General features: G+C 36.9%; 1 protein-coding gene across 2 annotated transcripts in view; it reads left to right on the forward strand.

The window, feature by feature from the left end:
• Positions 1–26,404, forward strand: part of Prkdc (protein kinase, DNA-activated, catalytic subunit) — a 203,951-nt gene that overhangs the window by 45,145 nt on the left and 132,402 nt on the right. For both annotated transcript variants that reach the window (XM_060391032.1, XM_060391033.1), the window contains 7 exons: positions 5,479–5,586; positions 6,897–7,123; positions 9,817–9,911; positions 10,649–10,748; positions 13,004–13,137; positions 17,795–18,049; positions 25,084–25,304. In XM_060391032.1, coding sequence (XP_060247015.1) covers positions 5,479–5,586; positions 6,897–7,123; positions 9,817–9,911; positions 10,649–10,748; positions 13,004–13,137; positions 17,795–18,049; positions 25,084–25,304 — 1,140 coding nt within the window. The remainder of the gene's footprint in view (positions 1–5,478; positions 5,587–6,896; positions 7,124–9,816; positions 9,912–10,648; positions 10,749–13,003; positions 13,138–17,794; positions 18,050–25,083; positions 25,305–26,404) is intronic.

Below are 26,404 nucleotides of genomic sequence, written 5' to 3' on the forward strand. Positions count from 1 at the left end.
TGGTTTTAGTTGGGAGACTTAAAAATGGGTGATAGGTCTGTTTAAATTGTTTATCTGATCTTGATTTAACTTAGTACTAAGTGGTCTGTATTGAGAAAATTATTCATTTCTTTAAAATTTTTCAATTTGGTGAAATACAGATTTTTAAATTATGTCCTTATGACTCTTTGGATTTCCTTGTTGTCTGTTGTTATGTCTTTATTTTATTTCTAATTTTGTTAATATGGATCTTCTCTCTCTGCCCTTTAGTTAGATTGGATAAGGGTTTGTCAGTCATTCTGATTTTCTCAAAGAACCAGCTCATTCAAACAAATTCTTTGATTCTTTGTATTTTTTAATAATATTTAATAATATTTTTATTTTAATTTTTATCCCCCTGTAGCCCCCTCTCTCCTCCCCTCCCAATCCCACCCTTCCTCTCCCTTCTCCACGCATGCCCTTCCCCAAGTCCACTGATAGGGGAGGTCTTCCTCTCCTTCCTTCTGATCCTAATCTATCAGGTCTCATCAGGAGTGGCTGCATTGTCTTTCTCTGTAGCCTGGTAAGGCTGCTCCCCCCTCAAGGAGAGCCAATCAGTTCATGTCCATAGACAGTTCCTGTTCCCATTACTATGAACCCACTTGGAGACTGAACTGCTATGGGCTACATCTGTGCAGGGGTTCTAAGTTATCTTTATCAATGGTCCTTGGTTCGAGTATCAGTCTCAGAGAAGACCCCTGTGCCCAATTTTTTTGGTTCTGTTGCTCTCCTTGTAGAGCTCCTGTCCTCTCCAGGTCTTACTCTTTCCTACTTCTTTCATAAATGGTGGGAACTGGAAAAGATCATCCTGAGTGAGGTATCCCAGAAACAGAAAGACACACAGGGTATATACTCACTCATAAGTGGATATTAGACATACAATATAGGATAAACCTACTAAAATCTATATACCTAAAGAAACTAATTAAGAAGAAGGACTCTGGCTAAAATGCTTAATCTCCATTCAAAAAGGCAAGAAGAAGGAGAAAACAGGGAACAGGACAGGAGCCTGCCACGAGGGCCTCTGAAAGGCTCTACCCTGCAGGGTATCAAAGCAGATGATGCTGAGACTTATGGCCAACCTTTGGGCAGAGTGCGGGGATTCTTTGTATTTTTGTTTCTATTTTATTTATTTCATCCCTCTATTTAATTATTACTTACCATCTACTCTTTTTTGATGTGTTTTTTTTTCTTTTTGTTCTTAGGGCTTTTATGTGTGCTTGCTATTAAGTGCTTATTATGAGATTGCCCCAATTTTTTCTATGTAGCGACTTATTACTAGGATCTTACCTCCCAAAATGAACTCCTGTCCCTGGCAGTTAACTCTCTTGAAGGTGTAGAAATTCTGAGGCTGAACTGGAGGTAATCTTCAAGCTCATTCTGTAAAGACTGAAGCCTCAGTCCAGTGTGCCTTCATTGTGTCTCAAAAGTTTGGGTATGTTGTATATTCATTTTCATTCAATTCTAGAAAGACTTTAATTTCTTTCGTGATTTCTGTCTTAAGCCATTTTGTATTCAGTTTACTTGAGTTTGTAAGCTTTCTGTTGTTGACATCTAGTGTTATTTAATCTGTGGTAGTCAGATAGGATGCAGAGTGCTACTTCAATTTTTTTCCTTCCTTCCTTCCTTCCTTCCTTCCTTCCTTCCTTCCTTCCTTCCTTCCTTCCATCCATCCTTTTTCTTTTTGGTTTTTCAAGACTGTTTCTCTGTGTAACCTTGGCTGTCCTGGAATTCACTCTGTAGACCAGGCTGGCCTTGGACTCAGAGATCTGTGTGCTTCTGTCTCTTGAGTGCTGGGGTTAAAGGCGTGTGCCAGCATGCATGCCAATTTTATTATATTTGTTGATACGTGCTTTGTTTCTGAATATATATATATAATATATATTATATATATATATATTTGGTCAGTTTTGGAGAAACTTCCATGAGATGAGAAGAAGGTATTTTTTTTGCATTTGGGTGAAATGTTCTGTAAATATCTGTTATATCCATTTGTCTCAGCATTGGCTCAGTTGGCTCAGCATTTCCCAGTTTAGTTTTTGTTTGGACGACCTGCCTGTTGGTGAGAGTGGGGTATTGAATTCTCCCACTATTACTGTGTAAGGGCAAATAAATAATTTGGCTGTAGTGGTGTTCCTTTTATGAACTTGAGTACCCTTGTGTTTTTGGTGCATAGATATTAAGAATTGCAATGTCCTCTTGGTGGATTTTTCCTTTGAATATGTAGTAAGTATCTTTCCTTATCTCTTCCAATTAGTTTTAATCAGAATTTAAATAAATAATTTAAGTCTAAATTTAAAATAGTTTAAATCTAGTTTATCAGTTATTAAAATGGCTATATCAGCTTGCTTCTTAGATACAATTGGTTGGAATATGAATATTCTTTTTCTATCCTTTTACCCTGAGATGATGTTAAATCCTTGATGTAGAAGTGTAAGATGCAGCAGAAAGGTGGATTCTATTTTTTTTATACATTCTGTTAGTATATGTCTTTGTAATGGGGAATTGAGAACATTGATTGATATTGAGAGATATAAATGACTAATTATTTTTGATTCCTGGTTGTTGTTGTTATTGGTGGTGGTGGTATGTGTGTGTGATTCCCCTTTTGATTGCGCTGGTCTGGAATTATGATTTCTTGGGTATGGTTAAGCTCTTTAGATTGGAGTTTTCCTTTTAGCACTCTGAAGGGCTGGATTTATAGATAGATATTTCTTAACTTTAGTTTTGTCATGGAATGTCTTATTTTCTCCATCTATGCTGATTGAAAGTTTTGCTGGGTCTAGTAATCTATGTTGGCACCTGTGGTCTCTTACAGTCTGCAGCACATGTGTCCAAGTTTTTCCAGCTTTTAGAGTCTCCATTGAGCAGTGACGTGTAATTCTAAAGGTCCGCCTTTATATGTTACTTGTGTATTTTTCCTTGTAGCTTTTAATATCCATTTTTTATTCTGATTATTTTGAGCCTTAGGTACTTTCTTTACTGGTCCAGTTATTTGGTGGTCTCTGTTCTTGTACCTTGTTTGGCATCTCATAGAGGAAAATTTTTCTCTATGATTTTGTCAAAAATATTTTCTGTACTTTTGACCTGGGTTTCTTCTCCATCCTTTATTCCTGTTGTTCTTAGGTTTAGTCTTTTTATACTATCCCAGATTTTCTGTTTTGTGCCTAGATACTTTGAGATTTAAAAATTTCTTTGACCAAGGTATCCATTACTTCTGTCATGTTGTGGATGGCATGGTCCTGGCTGTTCAGACTATGCCAGGACACTGGTTATGGGCCTAGGCTAGATCTTGGGCTTTAAAGATAATGCATGGATGGGAGGATCAGGCAACTAGACGCTGACACAAAGTATTATTACTATTATTTTTACTTTTTTTCATTTTATTTGCTTTTCTTTTGTAATAATAATAATGATTATTAGCAAATAGTGTAGCGGGTTTCCTAATGAATTTTCATTTAAAAAAAATTTTATATTAATTACAGTTTATTCACTGTATCCCAGCTGTAGCCCCTTCCCTTATTCCCTCCTAGTCCTACCCTCCCACCCTCATCTCCTCTCATGCCTCTCTCCAAGTCCACTGATAGAGGACGTCCTCTTCCCCTTCCATCTGAACCGAGCCTGTCTGGTCTCATCAGGACTGGCTGCATTGTCTTCCTTTGTGGCCTGGTAATGGTGCTCCCATCTTGGGGAGGTGATCAAAGAGCCAGCCACCAAGTTCATGTCAGAGACAGCCTCTGTTCCCCTTACTAGGGTACCTACTTGGAGACTGAGCTGCCCTGGGGGCTACATCTGTGTAGGGGTTCTAGGTTATCTCCATGAATGGTCCTTGGTTGGAGTATCAGTCTCAGAAGACCCCTGTGCCCAGATTTCTTGGTTTTGTTGGTCTTATGGAGCTCCTGTCCCCTCCAGGTCTTTCTATGTCCCCCTTCTTTCATAAGATTCCCTGCACTTTGCTCAAAGTTTGGCTATGAGCCTCAGCATCTGCTTTGATACCCTGCTGGGTAGAGTCTTTCAGAGGCCCTCTGTGATAGGCTCCTATCCTGTTCCCAGTTTTCTCCTTCAGATGTCTGTCCTATTTGCCTTTCAGAATGAGGATTGCTCATCTTACCCATGGTCCTCCTTCTTCCTTAGCTTCTTTGAGGTACAGATTTTAGTATGTTTATCCTATTAGACATTGTATGTCTAATATCCACTTAAAAATGAGAACATACCACGTGTGTCTTTCTGCTTCTCGGATACCTCACTCAGGATGATCTTTTCTAGTTCAATCCATTTGCCTGCAAATTTCATGATTTCCTTGTTTTTAATTGCTGAGTAGTATTCATTCCATTGTGTAAATGTCCCACAATTTCTGTATCCATTCCTCAGTTGAGGGACATCTGGGTTGTTTCCAGATTCTCGCTATCACAAGTAAAGCTGTTATGAACATGGTTGAGCAAATGTCCCTGTGTACTTGAGCATATTTTGGATATATGCCTAGAAGAAAAAGTAAGGCAGAGCATTGAACTTATTGGCACAGAAGACAACTTCCTGAACAAAACACCAACAGCACAGGCTCTAAGATCAACAATCAATAAATGGTTTCCTGAAACTGAAAAGCTTCTGTAAAGCAAAAGAAACTGTCCACAGAACAAAATGAGTTTACAGACTAGGAAAGGATCTTCACCATCCCCTATATCTGACAGAGGGCTAATATCCTGAATATATAAAGAACTCAAGAAGTTAAAAAGCAACAAATCAAGTAATCCAATTAAAAGCTGGGGTACAGAGCTAAACAGAGAATTCTCAATAGAGAATATTGAATGGCAGAGAAACACTTAAAGAAATGCTCAACGTTCTTAGTCATCAGGAATATGCAAATCAAAACGACCCTGAGATTTCACTTTACACCCATCAGAATGGCTAAGATCAAAAACTCAAGTGATAATACATGCTGGAGAAAGGGGAACCCTACTCCATTGTTGGTGGGAATGTAAACTCGTACAACTACTTTGGAAATCAATCTGGTGCTTTCTCAGACAACTAGGAATAGTGCTTCCTCAAGATCCAGCTTTTTCCTGATACAGAAATACTAACAGTATTTTAAATTGCTCTCCCAATTAGATGAACAATGAGCTTTAGTGTACATATATTCCTTTCCAGGACTCTTAGACTGTTCATCATGGAACTGAACTAGAGAAACTAACGAAACAGTGATAGCTTTGTTTCATCTTGCCTTATTGAAAGTGCCATTTAGCTGTGAGTGGTGGCACACAGCTGTAATCCCAGCAATCAGGGAGGGTAAGGCAGATGAATCTCTGTGAGTTCAGGCCAGCCTGGTCTACAGAGCGAGTCCAGAACAGCCAGGGCTACACATAGAAACCCTGTATTAACAACAACTACAAAACCCATGTCATTTAAATGTTTAATTTGTTTTCATATAATGGATGTAAACTACATTGGAAATTGTCTCTTCAGGTGACAAGGCAGCTCTATGAACCACTTGTAATGCAGCTGATTCACTGGTTTACTAACAATAAGAAGTTTGAAAGTCAAGATACTGTTGCCTTACTAGAAGCGATACTAGTAAGTAGCATTTGATTCTTTACTTTTCATTCCAGAAATTTAGTATACATTTAGATCTTTACAAAAAGTATAATATAGCCTTCTTCTTGACTGTTTTTCCCCTTTGTACACAGTACCGTATTTATTTTCATAAGTACATTCTTAATATTTATAACTAAATTTTAGTCAACATGTATATATTTTTATATTGCTTTCTAAGTGGCTGTAAGTTTAAAAATTATATATTTTAAAGGTATAAGAGAAGAATATGTGGTGTATGTTGTGTGTCTAAGAAGTAAAAATATTCTTCATTAATGACAGATTTTTTTTTAAATCCGTGGTACAGTATTTAATTCAGTAGTGAATGGAATTTTTAATTTATCTAATTTTCTCTTGCATTCAGATTCATCAGCTAAAGGGTTATGGAGTCCATGGTTTACTTTTTATATCATATTCTTATTGAGGTAGTAGAGGTAGTCATTAGGGTCTGCTCACTGGTTCTGTGAACTAAGCTGGGTTTTGGTGCATATTTATTTTATTTTTGAACTTGTAGGAATAACTTTGTTTCCTTTAAATATTATTTTTCTAGTTATTTTATCCATTTAGTGGTGATAATGTTCAGTTATTTAATCCATTTAGGGGAGACAGTGTTCACATTAGAATTACCTGGCACATGTCTGTAAGTGTCACACTTATATGGTAGAGACAGGGGAATTGAGTTTAATACCAGCTTCAGTGGCATAGCAATTCTATCCAAGGCTAGGCTACAGAGGACCCTGCTTTAAAAACAAACAAATAAATAAATAGCAAGGGTTCCAGTGAAATACCTAGTAAGCTTGTCCATACATCCTTTAAATCTTTTTTCTTACAAACTGATTCCGTTATGCAGCTATATAACAGTTTCTGTTAAGTTGGTGCTAACAAAAACATAGAAGTTGCCAAGACCATCAAGAAGAAATGTGGTATGTTTATGAGGACTCCTGCTTTACCATATTGTTGTGTGGAATATAAGGTGCATCACACATCCCCGTTTGTTCAGGGCAATCAGGCAGTGTCATTACCAACTTTATTCTTGGACTGACCCAGATCATATGCCTTCTTATGGGCAGTGAAGGGTCATTGCATAAATCTTTTTGTTTTTCAGTTAGGGTCTGTAGTTTAGGCTATAGCCCAGGCTAGCCTGGAACCTACTGTATATCCTGGGTTAGCCTCAAACTCACAGTGTTCTTGCCTTAAACTCCTGAATGTTGGCATATATACTCATACAAAATGATTGATCAATCTATAGGTATGACAATAAACACAATGAGTCTGTCTTTGTTTTGATTAAGGATGGTATTGTGAACCCTGTTGACTGTACTTTAAGAGATTTTTGTGGACAGTGTATTCGAGAATTTTTCAAGTGGTCCATTAAGCAAACAACACCTCAGCAGCAAGAGAAGAGTCCAGTAAACAGCAAGTCACTTTTCAAGCGGCTATACAGTCTTGCTCTTCATCCCAATGTTTTCAAGAGACTAGGTGCAGCACTTGCTTTTAACCACATCTACAAGGAATTCAGGTGTGTAAACTTTGTGTCAAGGAAAGATGTGTAAGATAGCTCTTGAAACCTTTAGTATGATTTTGAGAAGTGCCCTGATGTTTAAGTCCATGTATTTTTATGTCAAGCATTTATTACATAAATGTGATAGATTGTGTGCATTTAAGATAGACACTGTGAAGAAATACTTGCAAATATTTTTTGAGAATACAACCAAAAACACATGTGTAAGAGCTTTCAAAGCATAGAGAATGTGTGTATAACAAGTTAGTGAATGCTCCTTAGAGATGAACCATAAAGGATGAATGGGGATCAGTAAAATTCTTTCAGTACAAAAGGTGCCCTGCAATTTTCCACAGAGACATATAAACACCAAGGGGAAGATTAATTGAATCACGGGTTGCCCTCTAGGTTTGTCCTTGACAAAGGCTTTATAGGTTGTGTGTATAGCAACACCTGGAGTCTAGAAAGTTGTCCTACAAAATAGTTATTTTTCTCAAATTTTATGCTACTTGTTTCCTTCTTCTTTTCAGTTTTATTTAGAAATATTAACCTAAACTACATAGTCTTTGCATTATGGAAAGTGATAAGTGAAAGCCAATAGCTGCCTGCTCTTGGTGCTTGAAACCGCTGTTGAAGTTATGCTTCACAGATAAATATGATAGAACATTCTGAGAAAGGTGTCCTTAAGCTATTTTGTCATTATATGATCTTTATGGGATATTTGCCCAAATTTTGTGACTACATCACCACCAGATATTATTAAATTATGAGACTGTTCCATTATTGGCTAAGATGTTATTAACACATGATTGCTGTAGCCAATGATAGTATTTATTTATGTGCATTATTTTTATAACATTGGTGCAAAATTCATTGTAATTTTATATTTGTATTATATAGACCAGGCTGCCACTTTCTCCATCGTGCTGGGATTAAAGGCATGTGCCACCATACCCTGCTGTAATATTTTTAATATAATTTAATTAATTAATTTGTGTGTGTGTGTGTGTGTGTGTGTGTGTGTGTGTGTGTGTGTTTGTGTTCAGGCACATGTATGAAAGTCAGATGACAACCCGAGAGACTGATTCTCTCCCTTCCACTATATGGGTTCCCAAGATTAGACTTAGATCATCAGGTTTGGCAACTAGCATCTTTTCCTGCTGAGCCATCTTTCTGGCCTTTGGTGTACATCATTTTAATGTCCATTTCTCATCTTGTTATTTGGCTAATGACTTATTGTTGTTTATTTCACATTTATTTTGTACTAGAAATGATGTTACACAAAAAGCAAATTTAAGCAATTCTTATTTGAGGTAAAAATGGGTTGTAAAGCAGGGAAGACAACGTACGGCACACACGGCACATTTGCCTCAGGAATTAGTAATGAATGTGCAGTGCAGTGGTAGTTCAAAATGTTTCCAAAAGGTATAGCCTTGAAGATGAAGAGTATGGAGGAGGAGTTTACAGTAACCAATTGAGAACAATGACTAAAGCTGATCTTCAAAAGAAGGTGCCAAAGCATTTACATCGACCATTTAGGAGCCATTTGGCTCTGAAGCAGATTGGTAAACCCTCTTGAGCTGACTGAAATTAAAAAAAAAAAAAAAAAAAAGTTATCCCTTCTTGTTCTGCACAGCGGTGAACTTGTATTTGTGACATAGAGAAAAAGTAGATTATGTGCAGCTTCTAGTGATGACCACTTCAGTAAGAAACGTCTCCCAGAGTGAGACTTGTAGCTAAAAATGTCCTGGTCACTGTTGGGTAGTCAGGTGCCGCTTGACCCACGACATTAGTGCTTCTCAACCTTCCTAACACTTCAACCCCTTAATACAGCTTCTCTGTTGTGGTGACCCCCAAACATAAAATTGTTTCGTTGGTACTTCCTAACTGTAATTTTGCTATTGTTAGGATTCATAATATAAACACCTGATATGTAAATATCTGTTATGCAACCCATAGTGGTTATAACCCAGAGGTTGAGAACCACTGCCCTATTTTATCTGAGTCCTATTTTATCTCACAAGCTTGTTAAGATCTCACAAGCAAATTGATGCACTGAAAATTGCACAACCTGTAGCATAGGGAGCCCAGTTCTCTTCATAGTATCCTGCTGCATGTCTAAATTTGAACATTTCATGTATAGAGTTTTGCCTCATCCAGTATATTCACTGCACCTCTCACCAACTGACTAGCACTTCAAGCATCTCGACAACTTTTGCAAAGAAAATGATTTTATAATCAGTATATACAAAATGTTTTTCAAGAGTTCATTGAATCCTGAAGCATGGATTTTTGTGATAACAGGAATAAGCAATGTAGTGTTTATAATGGTTCATATTTTGATTACTTAAGATATATTTGAGCCTAGTTATAAAGTTCCTGGTCTCATACTGTAGTTCACTTATTCAGATCTTGATTTCTGTTTCTTTCATGAAAAGATAGGTTAAACTTCCCTTTTTATTAATAGTTTGCTGTGAACAAAATATTTATAATTCAAATCTTGCCTTAGATTACATTTGATTTCTTGTTCTTAGTGTCTAAGAAAATTAATTTTTCCAACAAGCAGACTATGCTTTCTTTAGTGCTTGCACTATGTAGGTACTGAGTTCCAGCTTAGCCTGTATTATTGAGTGAGACTTTCCTTGTTACTGTTCTTTGACTTTTCTGATGTATTGTTTTCTTAGGTGAGGTGTAATATTCTATTTTTGCAGGGAAGAAGAATCCTTAGTTGAACAGTTTGTGTTTGAAGCCCTAGTGACATATATGGAAAGCCTGGCCTTGGCACATGCAGATGAGAAATCCTTGGGTATGTGTTATCCTTGTGTTCTCCCTACATATTGATCCTGTTTGACACAGAATCTGTGGCTCACACAGTTCTTTCATGAGGTACTATTTTTCTTTTTTTCATATTCCTCTTAGCAGATCTGAAAAATGTAAAGGGAAGATAACATTGTTTTCTCATATAAAATGTCTCAAATCTAGCTTGTAAAAAGTTTTCTTTGTGTCTTCATGCTCCAAAAATTTGTCTATGCACTCAGCAGTCCTGGTTGGTGAATCTTAGGTGGTTATGTCCTTAATTCTATTCTTTTCTAGAGTGACTATATATTAAACTATAATGTAGTTTATCCTTATAGGGGAAAGAGACAAACCAAGGAATTTACAACCCATAAAGAATGGCTTTGAATTGATGTATATATAGTCTGGCCTGGGTTGGTTCCTTGGTACCTTGGAGGTTTTTTCCTGACTAATCTGCCATGCAGGCTTCTGGTCATGTAGTTTCTATTGAATGTGATATTCTTTTTTTAATGTATGTATATAATATATATCCATGTGGTATGCATCCCTGCAGTTACGAGTATGGATTTTATTTTAGGACTTGAAATGTAAGTCATTTATTTTAATTTCATATTCTGAGATTAAGAAATACTAAATTTATAGTAAAATTACCTTAGTAATCACAAAATTAGGTCAACAGACTTGTAATACTATTTTTTATTAATGATGGTTTTCTATATGTTTTCTATGTACTGGATACAAATACAGGTTCAATTCAGCAGTGCTGTGATGCCATTGATCACTTAAGACGCATCATTGAAAAGAAGCATGTTTCATTAAATAAAGCAAAAAAACGACGTTTGCCACAGTAGGTGATACTGTTTCATTTTTCTCCTAACACAGAGCTAATTTCCATATGATGAAGGTTGGCAAATGAATGTGTACAATATAAAGAAATATCTTTGTAAAGAGGAAATGTGTAGAAGTATGGTATGAACAGTCACTTTTCTAACAGAATTTAAACCTTTAAGTTTTAAAATACTTGGTCAGGAAGACTATATTTGATTATAGTTTGTATAGGTGTCCAAATTGACAGTAAGTTTTGAAACTGAGATGGGTATGGTATTTTAACCTGTACTAAGTTTGAATACAAGTTCGGTAAGTACGTATTTAACTAGAATATTTACAGACTGTTACACAGTAAATTTTGAAGTATAAAAATTGACTCACCTTCAGATACTGTAGAACATGCTATAGTATCCATGCAGAGCTGACTAAGCAGCAAAGTGAGAAGAGTAGATAGTGCTCATTCAGATAGTCATGGCTCCAAGTTACCAGCTTCTTTTTAGGCTAGAGACCTATTTAGTGACTAATTAAACATTGGAAACTTGTTAGCAAGTTTTTCAGGAAGGCTTTAGGGAACATTAGATTTGATAAGAAATAGTAATCTGAAGGATAAAAACATATATTTAGATTTAAGATATACTCTGAAGATTGAGCTCCTTGTTCAAGTTCTTTGTCTAAGGGAAATGTAGAGGGGAACAAAGTCTGTCTGATTTATAAGTTCATTCTATTCACCACTACTCAGGACCTTATTTAGCACAGGAGTTAAATCTCTGAGTAGAGATTAATTTATTTGTTTGGATTTTTGTTTGTTTGTTTGTTTCATCACAATAGAGTTTCTCTGTATAGCCTTGGCTGTCCTACAATTTGCTCTGTAGACCAAGCTGGTCTTGAACTCACAAAGATCCACGTGCCACTGCCTCCCAAGTGCTGATATTAAAGACATGGAACACTACTGCTCAGCTTATTTGTTATTTTTAATGGTGATGAATTGTGCACATGAAAATTTATCATGTTATAGTATTTTTGGATGTACAATCTAGTAGTGTTATGTACAGTCACACTGCTGTGCAACCAGTTCCCAAAGCTCTTTCATCCTGCAAAGCTGAAACTATTCCATTAGACAACTGCAATTCAAGGGGGAAATAAAAAGGAAGACAATGATGTGGAGAGCCAAGTATCAAAATAGTAGAATTTTGAAGGACATGGAATTTTGAAATTGAGAAACAAAGTTGCTCAAAGCCAGGCTGAGTATTGGCCAGTGATTACCCCAGGACACAAGTAATGCCATATTGACAGGCAGGATGGAGGTACAATGCATTGGTTCTCTATGCAGTGTACTGGGGAGTCTAAAATTGGCAGCCACTACTGTGGACCTTTCACCATTTTAAAATTGATACCTTCAGGTATGATTGCTTACACTGGTAATCCTGACTGCTTGAAAGCGAAGGCAGGAGGATCATCAGTGTGAAGTCAGCTTGGGCTAATTTTCATCTTTCTCCTACCCTCTCATCCTCATCTCAAAGAAACCAACATGAAAGGTGGTAGGCTTATGCCTATAGTCTCTTGGCAGGTAGAGGTAGATGGGTCAGCAGTTCTTGCACAGCCTCAGCCAAATGAGACTGTAAAGAAACAACAGAAACAAGCTAAGACAATTGTGTCTGACTCTTAACATCACTTTAGATACTTGATTCTTGGTTAGTAGCATGTATTAAAATTAATTGTAAGTCTAGTTAAAATACAGATTGTTGTGCAGGCTCCATCTACAAGATTTCTGAGTCTGGGCTGGGGTAGGTTCAGAGAACTTAAAATTTATGACTGGTTCACAAAGGTGAGCTTCTAAGAAGCACTGCTTTACAGCCGATAGTAGCTTTTGTCTTTGTTGTTGCTTAAAGGGAATATTGTTTGGAAATAAATAATTCTGTTTAAGCATATTTTAATGCTTTTCCCAAATTAAAAGAAAATGGGCTTAATGTCCTAAGTTCTGTCCTCAGCATGAAAACACACACACGCGCGCGCACACACACACACACACACACATTTAACTATATTGAAGCTGGGTTTGGTGGCAAACCCCTGTAATCCCAGCAGTGGGGAAGCAGAAGAGCTCTATGAATTAACACGATACCTGATTACATTGTAGTAGTAATACATTAAAAATTAATATGCTTTTTATTTGTGTCAGTATGATAGAATTGAGTTTCAGCTTTCTAGATTCTTTGCTAGGTGTGCATTGAATGTTGGATAGTGTATTGATAACAACATGCTCTCTCGGTTTAGGGGATTTCCACGTTTGACATCATTTTGTTTATTGGATCTGGTCAAGTGGCTTTTAGCTCACTGTGGAAGGCCCCAGACAGAATGTCGACACAAGTCCATAGAACTCTTTTATAAATTTGTTCCTTTATTGCCAGGTATGTCCTTCCTTCCTTCCTTCCTTCCTTCCTTCCTTCCTTCCTTCCTTCCTTCCTTCCTTCCTTCCTTTTAATTAAGAAATTATTAAAGTGGAAAGGTATTAGCATGATGCATATGTTAAGAAATTATTAAAATGGAAAAGGTATTAGCACAGTGCATATGTGGCAGTCAAAGGACAACTTTGAAGCCTTTCATCTTTTGGTGAATTCCATAGTTCAGTAGTTCAGACTCAGATTGTCAGGCTTATGTAGCATGTGCCATCACCTGCTGTGTCTTGTTAGCCCAGTGTCTTGATTCTTTTTTTTTTTTTTTTTCAGTGTCTTGATTCTTAACAGTCTACTGGAATGACTGGCTTTGCCAGTTTGGAGTTGCAGACTAATTAAGAACATTATAATTCTGTGTAAATGAATGTTACAAGTAATATTTTCTTCCTCCCTCCTCTTTTTCCTCTTTCCTCCTTACTTCCTCTCTTCCATTCCCTTTCTCTTTTTGCTTTATAACTCAAAATCCTCCTGCCTCATCTTTCAGAGTGCTGGGATGACAAGCATACACCACAATAGTATGTTTCTAATAAGTTTAAAAGTAAGTATGGGCTAGAGAGATGGCTCAGGGCACTGATTGCCTTCCAGAGATCTCCAGGTTCAATTCTCTTCTCCTACATGGTGACTGACAACCATCTGCCACTCTAGTTCTAGGGGATCTGTCGCACTCTCCTGGGGCACTGGTGCACAGGCATACATATAAGTAAAACATCCATATACAAAATGAAATGAAATAAATCTTTGTAAAAGTGAGCATGTTCAACATTCATTTTAGGTTTGTATGACAAATAACATATTATGAATACATTTTGAAAATATTTGTGGTCTGAGGGGTTTGATGAGATGGCTAAGAGGTTGAGAGCACAGGCTGCTCTTTCAGAGGTCCTGAGTTCATTTCCCAGCAACCACATGGTAGCTCACAACCATTTATAATAAGATCTGGTAACCTCTTCTGGTGTGCAGACAGAACACTGTATAAACATATAATAAATAAATCTTAAAAAAAAAAAGATTTGTGGTAGGACAGAAAAAAATGCCATCTAGATATTATGAAATAATACAGAAGTAAATTTAGGATTCTCCACTATCATTTTTATTTCACCACAAAATTTATTTGTTTTTTCTGTCTCATTTAAATAGTAAAGAAGAGTTGATTTGTCATTGCAGCTAACAAAACTTGGTGAATAATCCAAGTATTGTATTGTGGAGACATACTTAGAGTACATGCTTAATACACTGAAGAGTTTGTTTTCTAATACCCCCTTTTCACAGATTCAGATATTCAAAATAAATCAGTTATGTTTTACTCAATAGGAAATCGCCAGCATTCTAAAAAAAAAAAAATAGAGATGGTGTTTTTGTTACTTTTCTATTGCTGTGGGGGAAAAAAAAAACAAAAAACATGATCAAAAGCAACATGAAGAGGAGAGGGTTTACATTATGAAGGAAAATCAGGGCAAGAGCCTGGATGCAAGAACAAAAGAAATACAGCTTACTGGTTTGTTTTCCTTGGTTTGCTCAGCTTTCTTATATAATACAAGACTACCTGCCCAGGGTTGGGCCATCTCACATCATTCATTAATCAACAAAACATGCTATAGACTTGCCCAATCTGATGGAGGAATTTTCTCATTTTATCCTGTTTCTTTCTAGATGGCCCTAGCTTGTGTCAATAAAAACTTGACAATAAAATTCAAACATACATAATCTCTCATTTGTTCACCAATTGGACTGGACTGGCAGGGTCAACAGGTTTTATGTATCCACCTTTGACTCTTCTCCCAGCACTAAGGTGTACATGCACACCATTATGCCCAGGCTTTCTATGGGTATTAGGGATGCAGGTTCTCAGCTTTGCTCAACAAGCTCACTGAGCCATCTTCCTGCATCCACACTGCTGTCACTTTAGATGTGTTCAGTCTCTAAAGTCATTGTCACAACCACCTACAAAGGGGAGCTTGCTGGAAAAGTCATAGTTTTCTCTGAATGTTTAAGCCATTTTAGGTGGTGCTGCTTGGCAGACTCCACCCCCATCCTTCACTTGCCACCTCCACTCTGATTCTTACACTGTTTACAGTTTCTGTGATATCAATTTAACTGATCCTAGACATTTCTTCTGCTGTTCTTAGTTGCCTATATTGCAACCTCCTATATTTTCAACTAAATTTTGCTCTCAAAATTGTTTTTTGTTTTGTTTTGCCAGTTGTGGTAGCATATGAGTTTAATCCCAGGAGACACAGGTGGACTTCTCCGTAGGTTCCAGGCTGACTAGCGAGAGTGTGTCTATGAATGAATGAATGAATGAATGAGTGAGTGAGTGAGTGAATGAATGTGTCTGTAAGGTAAGGATATCAAGTAGTAGATAAAGCTTTTCCTTTTTCTAATAGAAAACAAACAAAATAATGTATTTTCTTTGGTTTATGTCATCTGTGACCTCTTATAATTTCTTCCCCAATTTTTTAAGCAGCAGTGGTGGGCATCTCTTTAGGTAATTGTATTGAAGCATCAAGGAATATGAATAACCAAGGTCAATGGAATTTCATAGCAGTTGTAGGCTTGTTTATGCTGTGTCAGGCTTATGAGAGACATGACTATTCAGTTTCTTCTGATCATTAAGAACTAGCGTGAGTTTGATTGATACCATAGAGGCCACCTGTCACAGTGAGGAGCTTTCTAAGAGATACTCCTTTTTTTCCTCTTTTTTAAAAATGTATTTATTATTTATACAGCATTCTGCGTGTATGTGTACCTGCGCACCAGATCTCACTACAGATGGTTATAAGCCATCATGTGGTTGCTGGGAATTGAACTCAGGACCTTTGGGAAGAACAGTACATATTTTTAATCTCTGAGTCATCTCTCCAGCTCCTTTTTTTTTCTCTTTTAAGAGATATTTTTCCTCTTCTATTTTTTCCTTCCCCTCCTCTTCTTTTTCTTTTGTTTGTTGTATAGATATACATATACAAACATACATACACATACACACATTAAAAGATAGATATACATACATATATACTTGTGTATATACACATAATATGTTTATGTGTATATACACATGTTTATATATGTGTGTATGTATGTGTGTATTCATACATACATACATACATACATAAATATATATACTCTCTTTTTTTTTTTTTTTTGCAAGAAAGTGTGTGGCCTAGGCTGACCTCAAACGTATTGTGTAGCTGTGTATGGCCTTGAACTTCTTATCCTCTCATTCCTCCATGCTGCTGGGATTGCATGAATATGCCACTCCACTCAGTTGAGAGAGAGAAACCTTGAGGATATTCTGCATCTGTCCTAGTTAGGGTGTCTATTGTTTTGGATGAAGCACCATGGCTGAAAGCAGTGCGGGGAAGAAAGGGCTTATTTGGCTTACATTTCCATATCACTGTTAATTATTGGAGACAGGAACTCAAACAGGGCAGGAACCTTGAGGCAGGAGCTAATGCAGACTCCATAGAGGGTTACTGCTTATGTGTCTCTCAGCCTGCGTTTCTTTTTTTTTTAAATAGACACCAGGACCAGGCATAGCACCACCCACAATGGCATGGGCCCTTCCCCATCAACCACTAACTAATTAAGAAAATGCCTTACAGCTGGGTCGTATGGAGGCATTTTTCTCAACTGAAGTTCCCTCCTTTTAGATAACTTTAGATTGTGCCAGGTTGACTTAAAACTAGCCAGCATAGCACCTGATAAGGTTCCCATGTTTTACTCTGTCAGTAGATCTGACTTTTCCTTCTGATAATTGATTTTTGTTTTTCTTGACACATGCAGTAGAATTTAAATACCATATTATTTTTTTTTCTCACAATAATAATTTTCTTTGGTTCTTAGGGAAAATAACGGATTTTGTTCTCCTTTTTGTAGAAACATGTCCTCTTAATACATCAGACATACATTCTGTTTTGTTTTTTTGTCTAAGTTAACCGGTAACAGAATCATTTTACCCTTTTTGAGACACTGATTTTATAACATTCAAAATGAAATTTTACCCTTTCCTTTTTTGGTTTGAAAAAGTACAATATCAAAATAAAGCAATTTTTTAAGCAAGTCATTTGACTTACTTAATAAACACTACTTAACACACAACTCACACAACTAGGGAGGCTGAGGCAGATAGATCACTTGTATCTAGAAGTTCAAGTCCAGCTTGTATAACAAATAAGGATATCTTCTAACATTAAATCCTGTAATCTTTGTAACAACCCAGGAGGTAGGTTTACGATTGTTCTTGAGATAAGGAGACTGAGATACAGAGGCCAGATCATCAGAAAAGTGAGTAACTCAACCAACGTCAAAGTCCCAAATCATGGTACTCTAATGTAACTTGAAAAGAACAATGCAGCAGGTAGAATATTAGTTTGTTGCTTTTTCAAATAATGTTTTACAAAGTTTAAGGAATCTGAAGAGAGTGGCTTTGTGGAAATAACTTCTTACAAGTAAGAACAGTGAAACAAATTAGGAATAGTAGAAAGATCATCCTGTATTATTTTGAAATTTTAACTAGATTCAGAGAGTAAAGAGGTTTAATTTTTGAATGTTTATATATTTGCTTTGTATATATACTAAAGTATATGTTTTTATATGTTTTAATCTCGTCTCTTAGGCAACAAGTCTCCTTCTTTATGGGTGAAAGATCTTATAAAAATGGAAGATATTTCTTTTCTCATAAACACATTTGAAGGCGCAGTTAGCAGCTGTGGCCGGTCAGCAGGCATTCTTGCTCAGCCGACCCTACTTGATTTGCAAGGGCCGGTCAGCCTGCAAGCAGTGCTGCGGTGGCTGGACTTGCTCCTCGCAGCACTGGAGTGCTACAACACCTTCATTGAGGAGAAGACTGTGGAAGTGCAAGAGGTCCTAGGTGGGTGACGTTTACTCTAAGATAGCGTTGCCTGATTCTGCTCAGTTTATTTCAGGTAAACTGAACACTGCATGTCAAAATAACACTAACAAGCACTTGGAGACAGAGGCTATGAATTCTAGGCCAGCCTTATCTACAGAGATAGTACCAGGACAGCCACTTGCTACATGACGAGACTCATGTAGAAGATAAAGTAAAATTAAAATAATACAAAATTGATAACAGATACTAGCTACTTAGTGCCGTATAAAAGAACTTAGCATGGATTTTGTATCACTGAACTATATTCCAGGCTCTTTTATTTACATTTTCATTTGTGTTAATCAGCTTTCCACTACTATGACAAAAAAGCTGAGGTAATTAGATTACGATAAAAGGTTGATTTTGGTTTACAGGCTTGGAGGATTCAGTCCATGATTGGTTTTGTTGCTTTTGGCCTATATTTTGGCATATAATAGAGGAAGCTGTAAACCTCATGGTACCCAGGGAGCAAAGTGAATAAGAAGTGGTACAACAGTCTCAATATGCCCTAAAGCACACATTTCCAATAAATTCACTTGATTCTACCAACACAACCTTCTAAAGGTGTCCCTACCTCCTAATAACACTCCACATCAGTAGGTGATACAGTTTTATATAACCACTGTCATATAACATTTTATTTCATTTTATTATTAGGTTTTTTGTTTTTGTTTTTCTCAAGACAAGGTTTCTGTGTGTAGCCCTGGCCGTCTGGTTATCTTGGACTTGCTTTATAGACCAGGCTGGCCTAGAACTCACAGCAATCCATCTGCCCCTATGTCCCTGAGTTCTGGGATTACAGGTGTGTGCCATTGTGCCCAGCTATATAGTTTGTCTTTGAGTAAAATGTTATGCAATGTATTACTCTACTAAGAAATATTTGTTTGAATAAATAGATCCATAACTGATTAATTCTAATATGTACCTCCACCCCACTTAACAGATTCTCAGTGATGAACTAGGGCAGTGACGTTGTATTGAAGACTATTTACCATTTAAGAATGTAATCCTTGATTATGTTTTCTCCAGACTTCCTCTTTGTTCTGCTTGCAGGAGCTCTTTCTCCCCCATTCTATTCCTGAGGAATCCATCTCTTGATTCAGACCCAGGGTCATCCTAGCACTTTCTCATTGCTTCTTGCAGCCTTTCTTCCTAGCCCTTCTCTATTTCTTTGTGTCACATGCCAAACTACAAACTACAGGTTCACCATCTGGTCTGAGGATCCAGAGTGGGCAATGGCAACCAAGAAACACTCACCTCACAATGAGAAAATGAAATCCTTACACCAAGAAACACCTCAAATATTAGACTTCTAGATGCCCATATCCCAGTACAGAAATACAGACATGAACAGACGAGACAACATGCCTCCTTCAGAAACCAGCAACCCTATTGGAATAAGCCATGAAAAATGCAGTTTAGATGAAGCACAAGACAAAGACTTCAAAAAAGCAATTGTGAATATGTTCAGGAACCTTATAGAAGCTTTTCTGTTCAACATTGCAAACTCTTCAATTTGATTCCCAGCTCTGAAGATGCTTGCCTTCAACCTCTACTTCTATTCCCTGTGGATTCCAAAGATCCTCTCTGTAACAAAGATTGAACCTTCCTTCCTCACTGACCTACCCCTCTGTAACACTGCAATACCCAGAAGCACTCTCTACCTGGGAACCCACTGGCCATACTGGCCCGGAAATTAGGTGGGCAGCCTGATATCCTTGCTGTCTTCAAAATTTCCAGTCTTATCCTCAGCCCTGTGACAGACCACTTGCAGAGACCTATCCTCTTGTCTTAGGACTTTATTGCTGTGAAGACACCATTACCAAAGCAGCTTTTATAGAGGAAAACATTTAATTGAGTTTGGCTTATAGTTTCAGAGGTTTAGTCCACTATTGTAATGCAAGAAGCATGGCAGAATCCAGGCAGACATGTTCCTGGAGAAGGAGCTGAGAATTCTATATCTTCATTCACAGGCAGCAGGAAGAAAGGCCAAATTAAGCTTCTGAGACCTTTCTGTGGGGACTATTCATATTCAAAGCACCATACTCCCCTTTCTGACCCCATTCACTGGAGACTCTGTTGATTCTCCTTTCTGTAGACCCTTTTACCACTCCCCTTCCTAGGCTATCCTGAATGCTTTGTTTCAGCCTTCAATACCTAGAAACATGTTCTACTTGGAACTTCCAGTGACCATAATAGACTGGGACTCAGAAGCACTTCCTACCAGGCAGCCTACAGCCACCATACATGTCTATGATCTAGAGAAGAGAAAAGAAATGAAGGAATGAAAAACTCACCCAACAAAGACAACCCCAGAGATCAACACCTAGAATGAACAACCATCCCAAGCCCAGATGCCTAGCACAAAAGCACAGTCATTAATACCCAAGACAATATGCCTCCACCATAACCCAGTAGCCCTACTGCAGTAGGTCTCAGAAATGTAATATAGCTGAAGCAGAAAGCTAGCATTTCAAAATAGTTATTATGAATATGCTCAAGGACCTTAACAAGGATATGAATAACTCCATTAATGAAGTCTGAAAACATAAACAGGAGATTGAAGCGATGAAATTAGAAATAAAATCTATCTCTCTCTCACATACACACACAAAACAAAAACCAAACTGAGCTAAAACTGGAAATGAAAAATGTAGGTAGCCAAAAAACAAAACAAAAAAACAAAAACAACCCTCAGAGGTAAGCCTAAAAAAATCATCCATTCACAAAATATACAGGAAATCTGGGATGCTATGTAAAGACCAAATCTACATATAAAAGAAATGTAGGAAGAAGAAACTCAGGTCAAAGGCACACAAAATATTTTCAACAAAATCATAGAGGAAAATTTCCCTCTCTTTTCTTTATGGTATCATCAGTTTATTATTGAAGAACTTTATAGAAATAAGAAAAAAAGTATAATATTGTCCATCATTATATATATTTATAATTCTGATTTTTAAATATATGTCATGTATGTGAATGTGTATATAGTCCTTATTTAACTAAACAATATTTTATACTATCCTTAAAATTGTTTATATAATTTATAAAAGTTTAATATTTTTGTTTATTTTTATTATATATATTTTTATAATTTATTCACTTTACACTGTAGCCCCCTCCCTCATCTCCTCCCAGTCCCACCCAACCTCTCTCTTCCCTCCATCCCGCTCCCCTTTTCCTCAGGAGGAGCCCTCTTCTCCTGTCATCTCACCCCAACCTATCAAGTCTCATTAGGACTGCCTGCATACTCTTCCTCTATGTTCTGGCAAGGCACCCACACCAGGGAAAGCGATCAAAGAGCAAAATTTCCCATTCTTAAAGAAGGTACCTGTCAAGGTGCAAGAAGCATACAGAGCCCCTAATAGACTGCACCAGAAAAGATATTCCCCAAAACACATAATATTCAAAACACTAAATGTACAGAACAATGAAAGAACATTAAAAAGCTGCAAGAGGAAAAGACTATATAGCATATTAAGGCAGATCTAGTAGATATTAAGGCAGACCTAGTAGAATAATACCTGACTTTTCAGTGGAAAATGTAAGAGCCAATAAAGGCCTTTATAGATATCCTATAAACTTTAAGAAACTATAGATACTATCCCAGTCTATTCTGTCCAGCAAAATTTTCAGTCGTAATAGTTGTAGTAAGAAAAATATTACACAATAAAACCAAATATAAGCAGTATCTATATACAATCCAGTTCTATAGAAGGCAATAGGGCAGTCAGAAGAGGTTAACCACAGAAAATGAGGAATAAATAATCCCGGAGCACTAAGTCAAAACAGAGAGGAAAAAACCCACACTATAACAACAAAATAAGAAGAATTAACAAACCCAGCTCATTGAAAACTTCCAACATTAGTTTCAGTTCCAAATAAATAAATGAATAAATAAATAAATAAATAAATGTCAGACTATCAGAATGGGTTTGAAAACAGGATCCATATTTCTGCTGCATCCAAGATGCCTTAATATCAAGGATAGATTTGGGAGTAAAGTTGTCTCTGAAAACAAAACAGCCAGCTAAGTGTCAATCCTCATGAGGCAAGAAGGAAATCTTGACTTCAGTACGACTCAATAGCTGATGTTGGTTCAAACTTTGAAAGCCCAACAACAGGTAGTTTATTTTAGGCATAGTTAAGTACAGCACAATTTAGAAAGTGTGTGTGTGTGTGTGTGTGAGTGCACGTGTGGGCCCGTGAGACATACACATTCCCCTGGGCACAATAAAGCTTAACATATAATTACATTGAATTATTTCAAAGATATGTCCCCTCTTTCATAAAGATAGGTCCTATAGAGAGACTGGACTTGTCATCTTAAGGGCCTGGGGAAGATCTGGTATGGTGAGATCATACAGATAGTTCAAAGGAATAGGCTATTAACCACTTGCAGTGCTTTTGGTAAGATTCTGGGGGAGCCAAGTATGGCCTCAGTCATACAGATAGTGCTGAGGTCACCAGGCTATTAACCACATCCATTTCTAGCCCTGTGGGCATAAATAGGTTATACATCTCTTTCTTTGAAGAGACAACCCTGATTGTTTAACTTCCAGGTTTCTTTAGTGCTTATCTTTGAACAAAAGGCCCTGTGCCCTTCACAGATAGATATCACCTCAGGGTAAAAGGATGGGAAAGATATTACAAGTAAATGGACCAAAGAAGCGAATAGGTATAGCCATTTTAATTCTGACAAAATAGATATTAAACCAAAAGTAGTCAAAAGGGATAGGGATGGACACTATATACCTGTCAAAGGAAAAATACACCAAGAGGATATTGTAATTCTATTAATTTATGCACCAAGGCCACACAAGTTAAAAACCAAAACACTGTAACAGCTAAAATCACATATTGACCCTCAGACACTGACAGTGAATGGCTTTAATACCCAACTCTTGCCAGTAGATCATCCAGACAAAAACTAAACAAAGAGGAGCTCTAGAGATGGCTTAGTGATTAAAGAGCATTGTCTGCTTTTCCAGAGGTTCTGAGTTCAAGTCCTAGTAATCACATGGTGACTCAGAACCATCTTTAATATGATCTGATGCCTTCTGGCATGGTGGTATGCATGTATATAGACCACTCATATACATAAAAATAAACATTAAAAAAACTTAAGCAAAGAAAGTGCTGCAACTAACTGATTTTATAAGACAAATGGATTTCATCCAAACAGAAGAATTTGTCTTCATCTCAGCAGTTTTTGGAACTTTCTCTAAAACTGACCACATACTTGAACATAAAGCAAATCCCAACAGATGTAAGAAAACTCAAATAACACCCTGCATCCTGTCTGACCACCATAGATGAAAGTTGAATATCAACATCAGTAGAAATTATACAAACTCATGGAAACTGAACTACTCACTACTGAGTAAAAGTGGGTCAAGACAAAAATTAAGATTTAGAAACTTTTTAGAGTTGAATTAAAATAAAACAATATAACCAAATTGTCGCACATAATGCAGGTGGGTCTTTGAGGCAAGTTTATAGACCTGACCTTGCTATTTCTTACGGTCTGAGGCATTGACATTTGACCAGTCCATGCTCCTGTTAATAATACACACTCCTTCAGTACTTCATTCATTCATTAACTGCAGAAGGCCTGGATTTCTGTTTTTGCCATTTTAGCTGAGATTTATAGCTTACATGCCCTGCTGTCTTTCAAACTCTAATTAAATTGTCCTGCAGCTTAAAGAAGGAATGAAGGGAGGGAAAAGAGGCCCTTTTAGTCATTAGCTTTGTTTTTTCTTTGAGCATATGTCTTAATATTTATCATTGTTCTCTTTTCTGGGGTTCTGAAGTCTGACTGTTACTATGTCTTAGGGTAGTGAACTATGAAAAGAGTGGAGCAATATAAATGGAAGAAGTGCCACAGTGAGCAGTATGCGGTGGGGAAGGAAACAACTTGGTTTTGTTCAGACGTGAATTTTATAAGGCAATGTGGAGTTGAGCTAGAGAGTGTTTCTGTTAGCAAATGCCTAACATACTCGATTAAAGACAGCCACTGTCATTTGTTTTTGTATTGCCCGTTGGAGAAGTATTGCCATTTCTTCATTATTAAAAACAATGTCAGATGTGATGGTGCATACCTATTTTCCCACTTCAAGAATGGGAGAAGCAGGAGGATCACAAGTTTTAATCCAGCTTGGGTTATGCAAACATGACCCTATCTCAAAGAGCAAAAATTGGGAAAATGAACATTATTTGCTATTTTGCCATATTGAATTAGGTTGAAATTTCAGTGTTCAAACCATAGAAATTGAAAATATTTGCCAGAGATTAACATGCATAATTTATTTGTTAGATCTTTTTTTTAATGAGTTGCCAAATTACTCTTTTAAATCATAACTCTCGTAAGTAATATTTGAGAGTTAAGACTTCTGTTAGTCAAACTTTGTGACGAAATTCTCACCTAGACACTTTGAAGGATAGAATTGTTTGGCCTCCTTCCATCAAGGCCTGGCTGTATATATGTCATGATGACAGGAAGATGTGGCAGATCTCTTCACCTCATGATTGACAAAAAGTGAGAGTATTCCAGAAAACAAAAATAGATTACCAGGGACCTATGTCTTCTAATTGTTCTCACCTTTTAAAAGCTGCAAAACTCCCAACACCAGTTGGGACCAAGTGTTCAAATCATAACAAGAGGGGGAGGGATAAGCTTAGGGCAGGGTGCTTTTGTCGTGTACAGGATGGCCTGTGTTCAGTCCTGCTGTAGTAATAAGTAAATATATAAATAAACATATGACCTGACTCTGTATAGATACTGTTATGTCTGAAATGGGATTCTATTTGGATTATAATTTCATTCAAAATTTGAACTAAGAAGAAATAACTGCTGTTTTATTCATTTTTTCTTGAGCTTTTTTTGTTTTTAAAGCTTTTTTTTTTTTTTTAGTGTATATTATCCCTTGTATTTCAAGAAGGAACTGCACATTAATTTTAGTAGAGTTAGGAAGAAATGTACACTAATATTTTACTGCTATTATTCCTAGGTACTGAAGCACGATCTTCACTTTTGAAGTCAGTGGCTTTCTTTTTAGAAAGCATAGCAACATATGATGCTAGAGCAGTAGAACAACACTTTGGCACTGGGGTGACTGGCCCCCCCAGCCTACAAGAGGAAGAAAAATACAATTATAGCAAATGCACAGTCTTGGTCCGGATTATGGAATTTACCACAACCCTGCTCAATAACTCTCCGGAAGTTTGCAAGGTAGGGTCTCACCTTCTCTGTTTATGTGAGATTAGTACTTTATCATGGGAAATATTTTGTTTCCCTTATATTAGAGGGTCTCAACCTGTGGTTCAAGATCCCTTTGGCAAACCTCTATATGCAAAAATATTTACATTATGATTCAAAGTTATAGTTATCAAGTCAACACAACGTGAACCTTATTAAAGGATCGCAACATTAGGAAGGTTGAAAAACATTGCCTTAGATCATTAGCCATGAAAAAGAAACATATCAAAATTGCATTGAGATGCCATCTTAGCCCAGTTCAAATAATTATCATCAAGAAACCAAATACAAATAATGTTACAAGTACAAGAAACAGTACAAATACTGGTGAAGATTATATGAAAAGAAAATCAAGTGCTGCTTTGGGAAGCAGGGCCTGAAGGTGTAGTTCAGCAGGAGAGTCCTTTCTTGCAATGTGTAAGCCATATATTCCATCCCTAGCACTCTTAATTTTACTAAAAAAAAGGATCATAAATTAGTCCATACACTGTGGAAATCAGGATGTATATTCCTCAAAAAGTAAAAGTGGAATCATTATGTATGACCTAAGCATACCATTCTGCTCATATATCTAAAGGAACCAAAATAAGCATACAGATGCCCATTTACCCATTTTTTGTTTATTTGTCTATTTGTTTGCTTTTGCGATAAATGAAAATTGTAACCATGGCCGGCTGCACTGTGTAAACCAAGGTGGCCTGGAATTCACAAAGAATCACCTGCCTCTGACTCCCAAGTGCTGTGGTTAAAGGTTTGTGACTGGTTATTCCCATGTTTATTGCAGCACTATTCATGATAGCAAGTTAGGGAATCACCTTACATGACAATAATGGAATATATATGGTTATATACATAATGAGATACATAATTTACTGGAGAATAAATGAAAGTAGAGATATTAACTGAAGTCATCCAAACCCAGACAAGTATCACATTTCCCGTCATGTGTGGACTAGAGAGGACATGAAAATAGAGGGTTGAGGTGCTTTTAAAAAGGAGGAAAGGGACACAATGGTATAATGAGGACTACAACTTAATTAAAATGTTTCACATGCATGAATGATATTGTCACA

Source organism: Meriones unguiculatus, chromosome 9 (genome assembly GCF_030254825.1).
Source record: "Meriones unguiculatus strain TT.TT164.6M chromosome 9, Bangor_MerUng_6.1, whole genome shotgun sequence".
NCBI lineage: Eukaryota > Metazoa > Chordata > Mammalia > Rodentia > Muridae > Meriones > Meriones unguiculatus.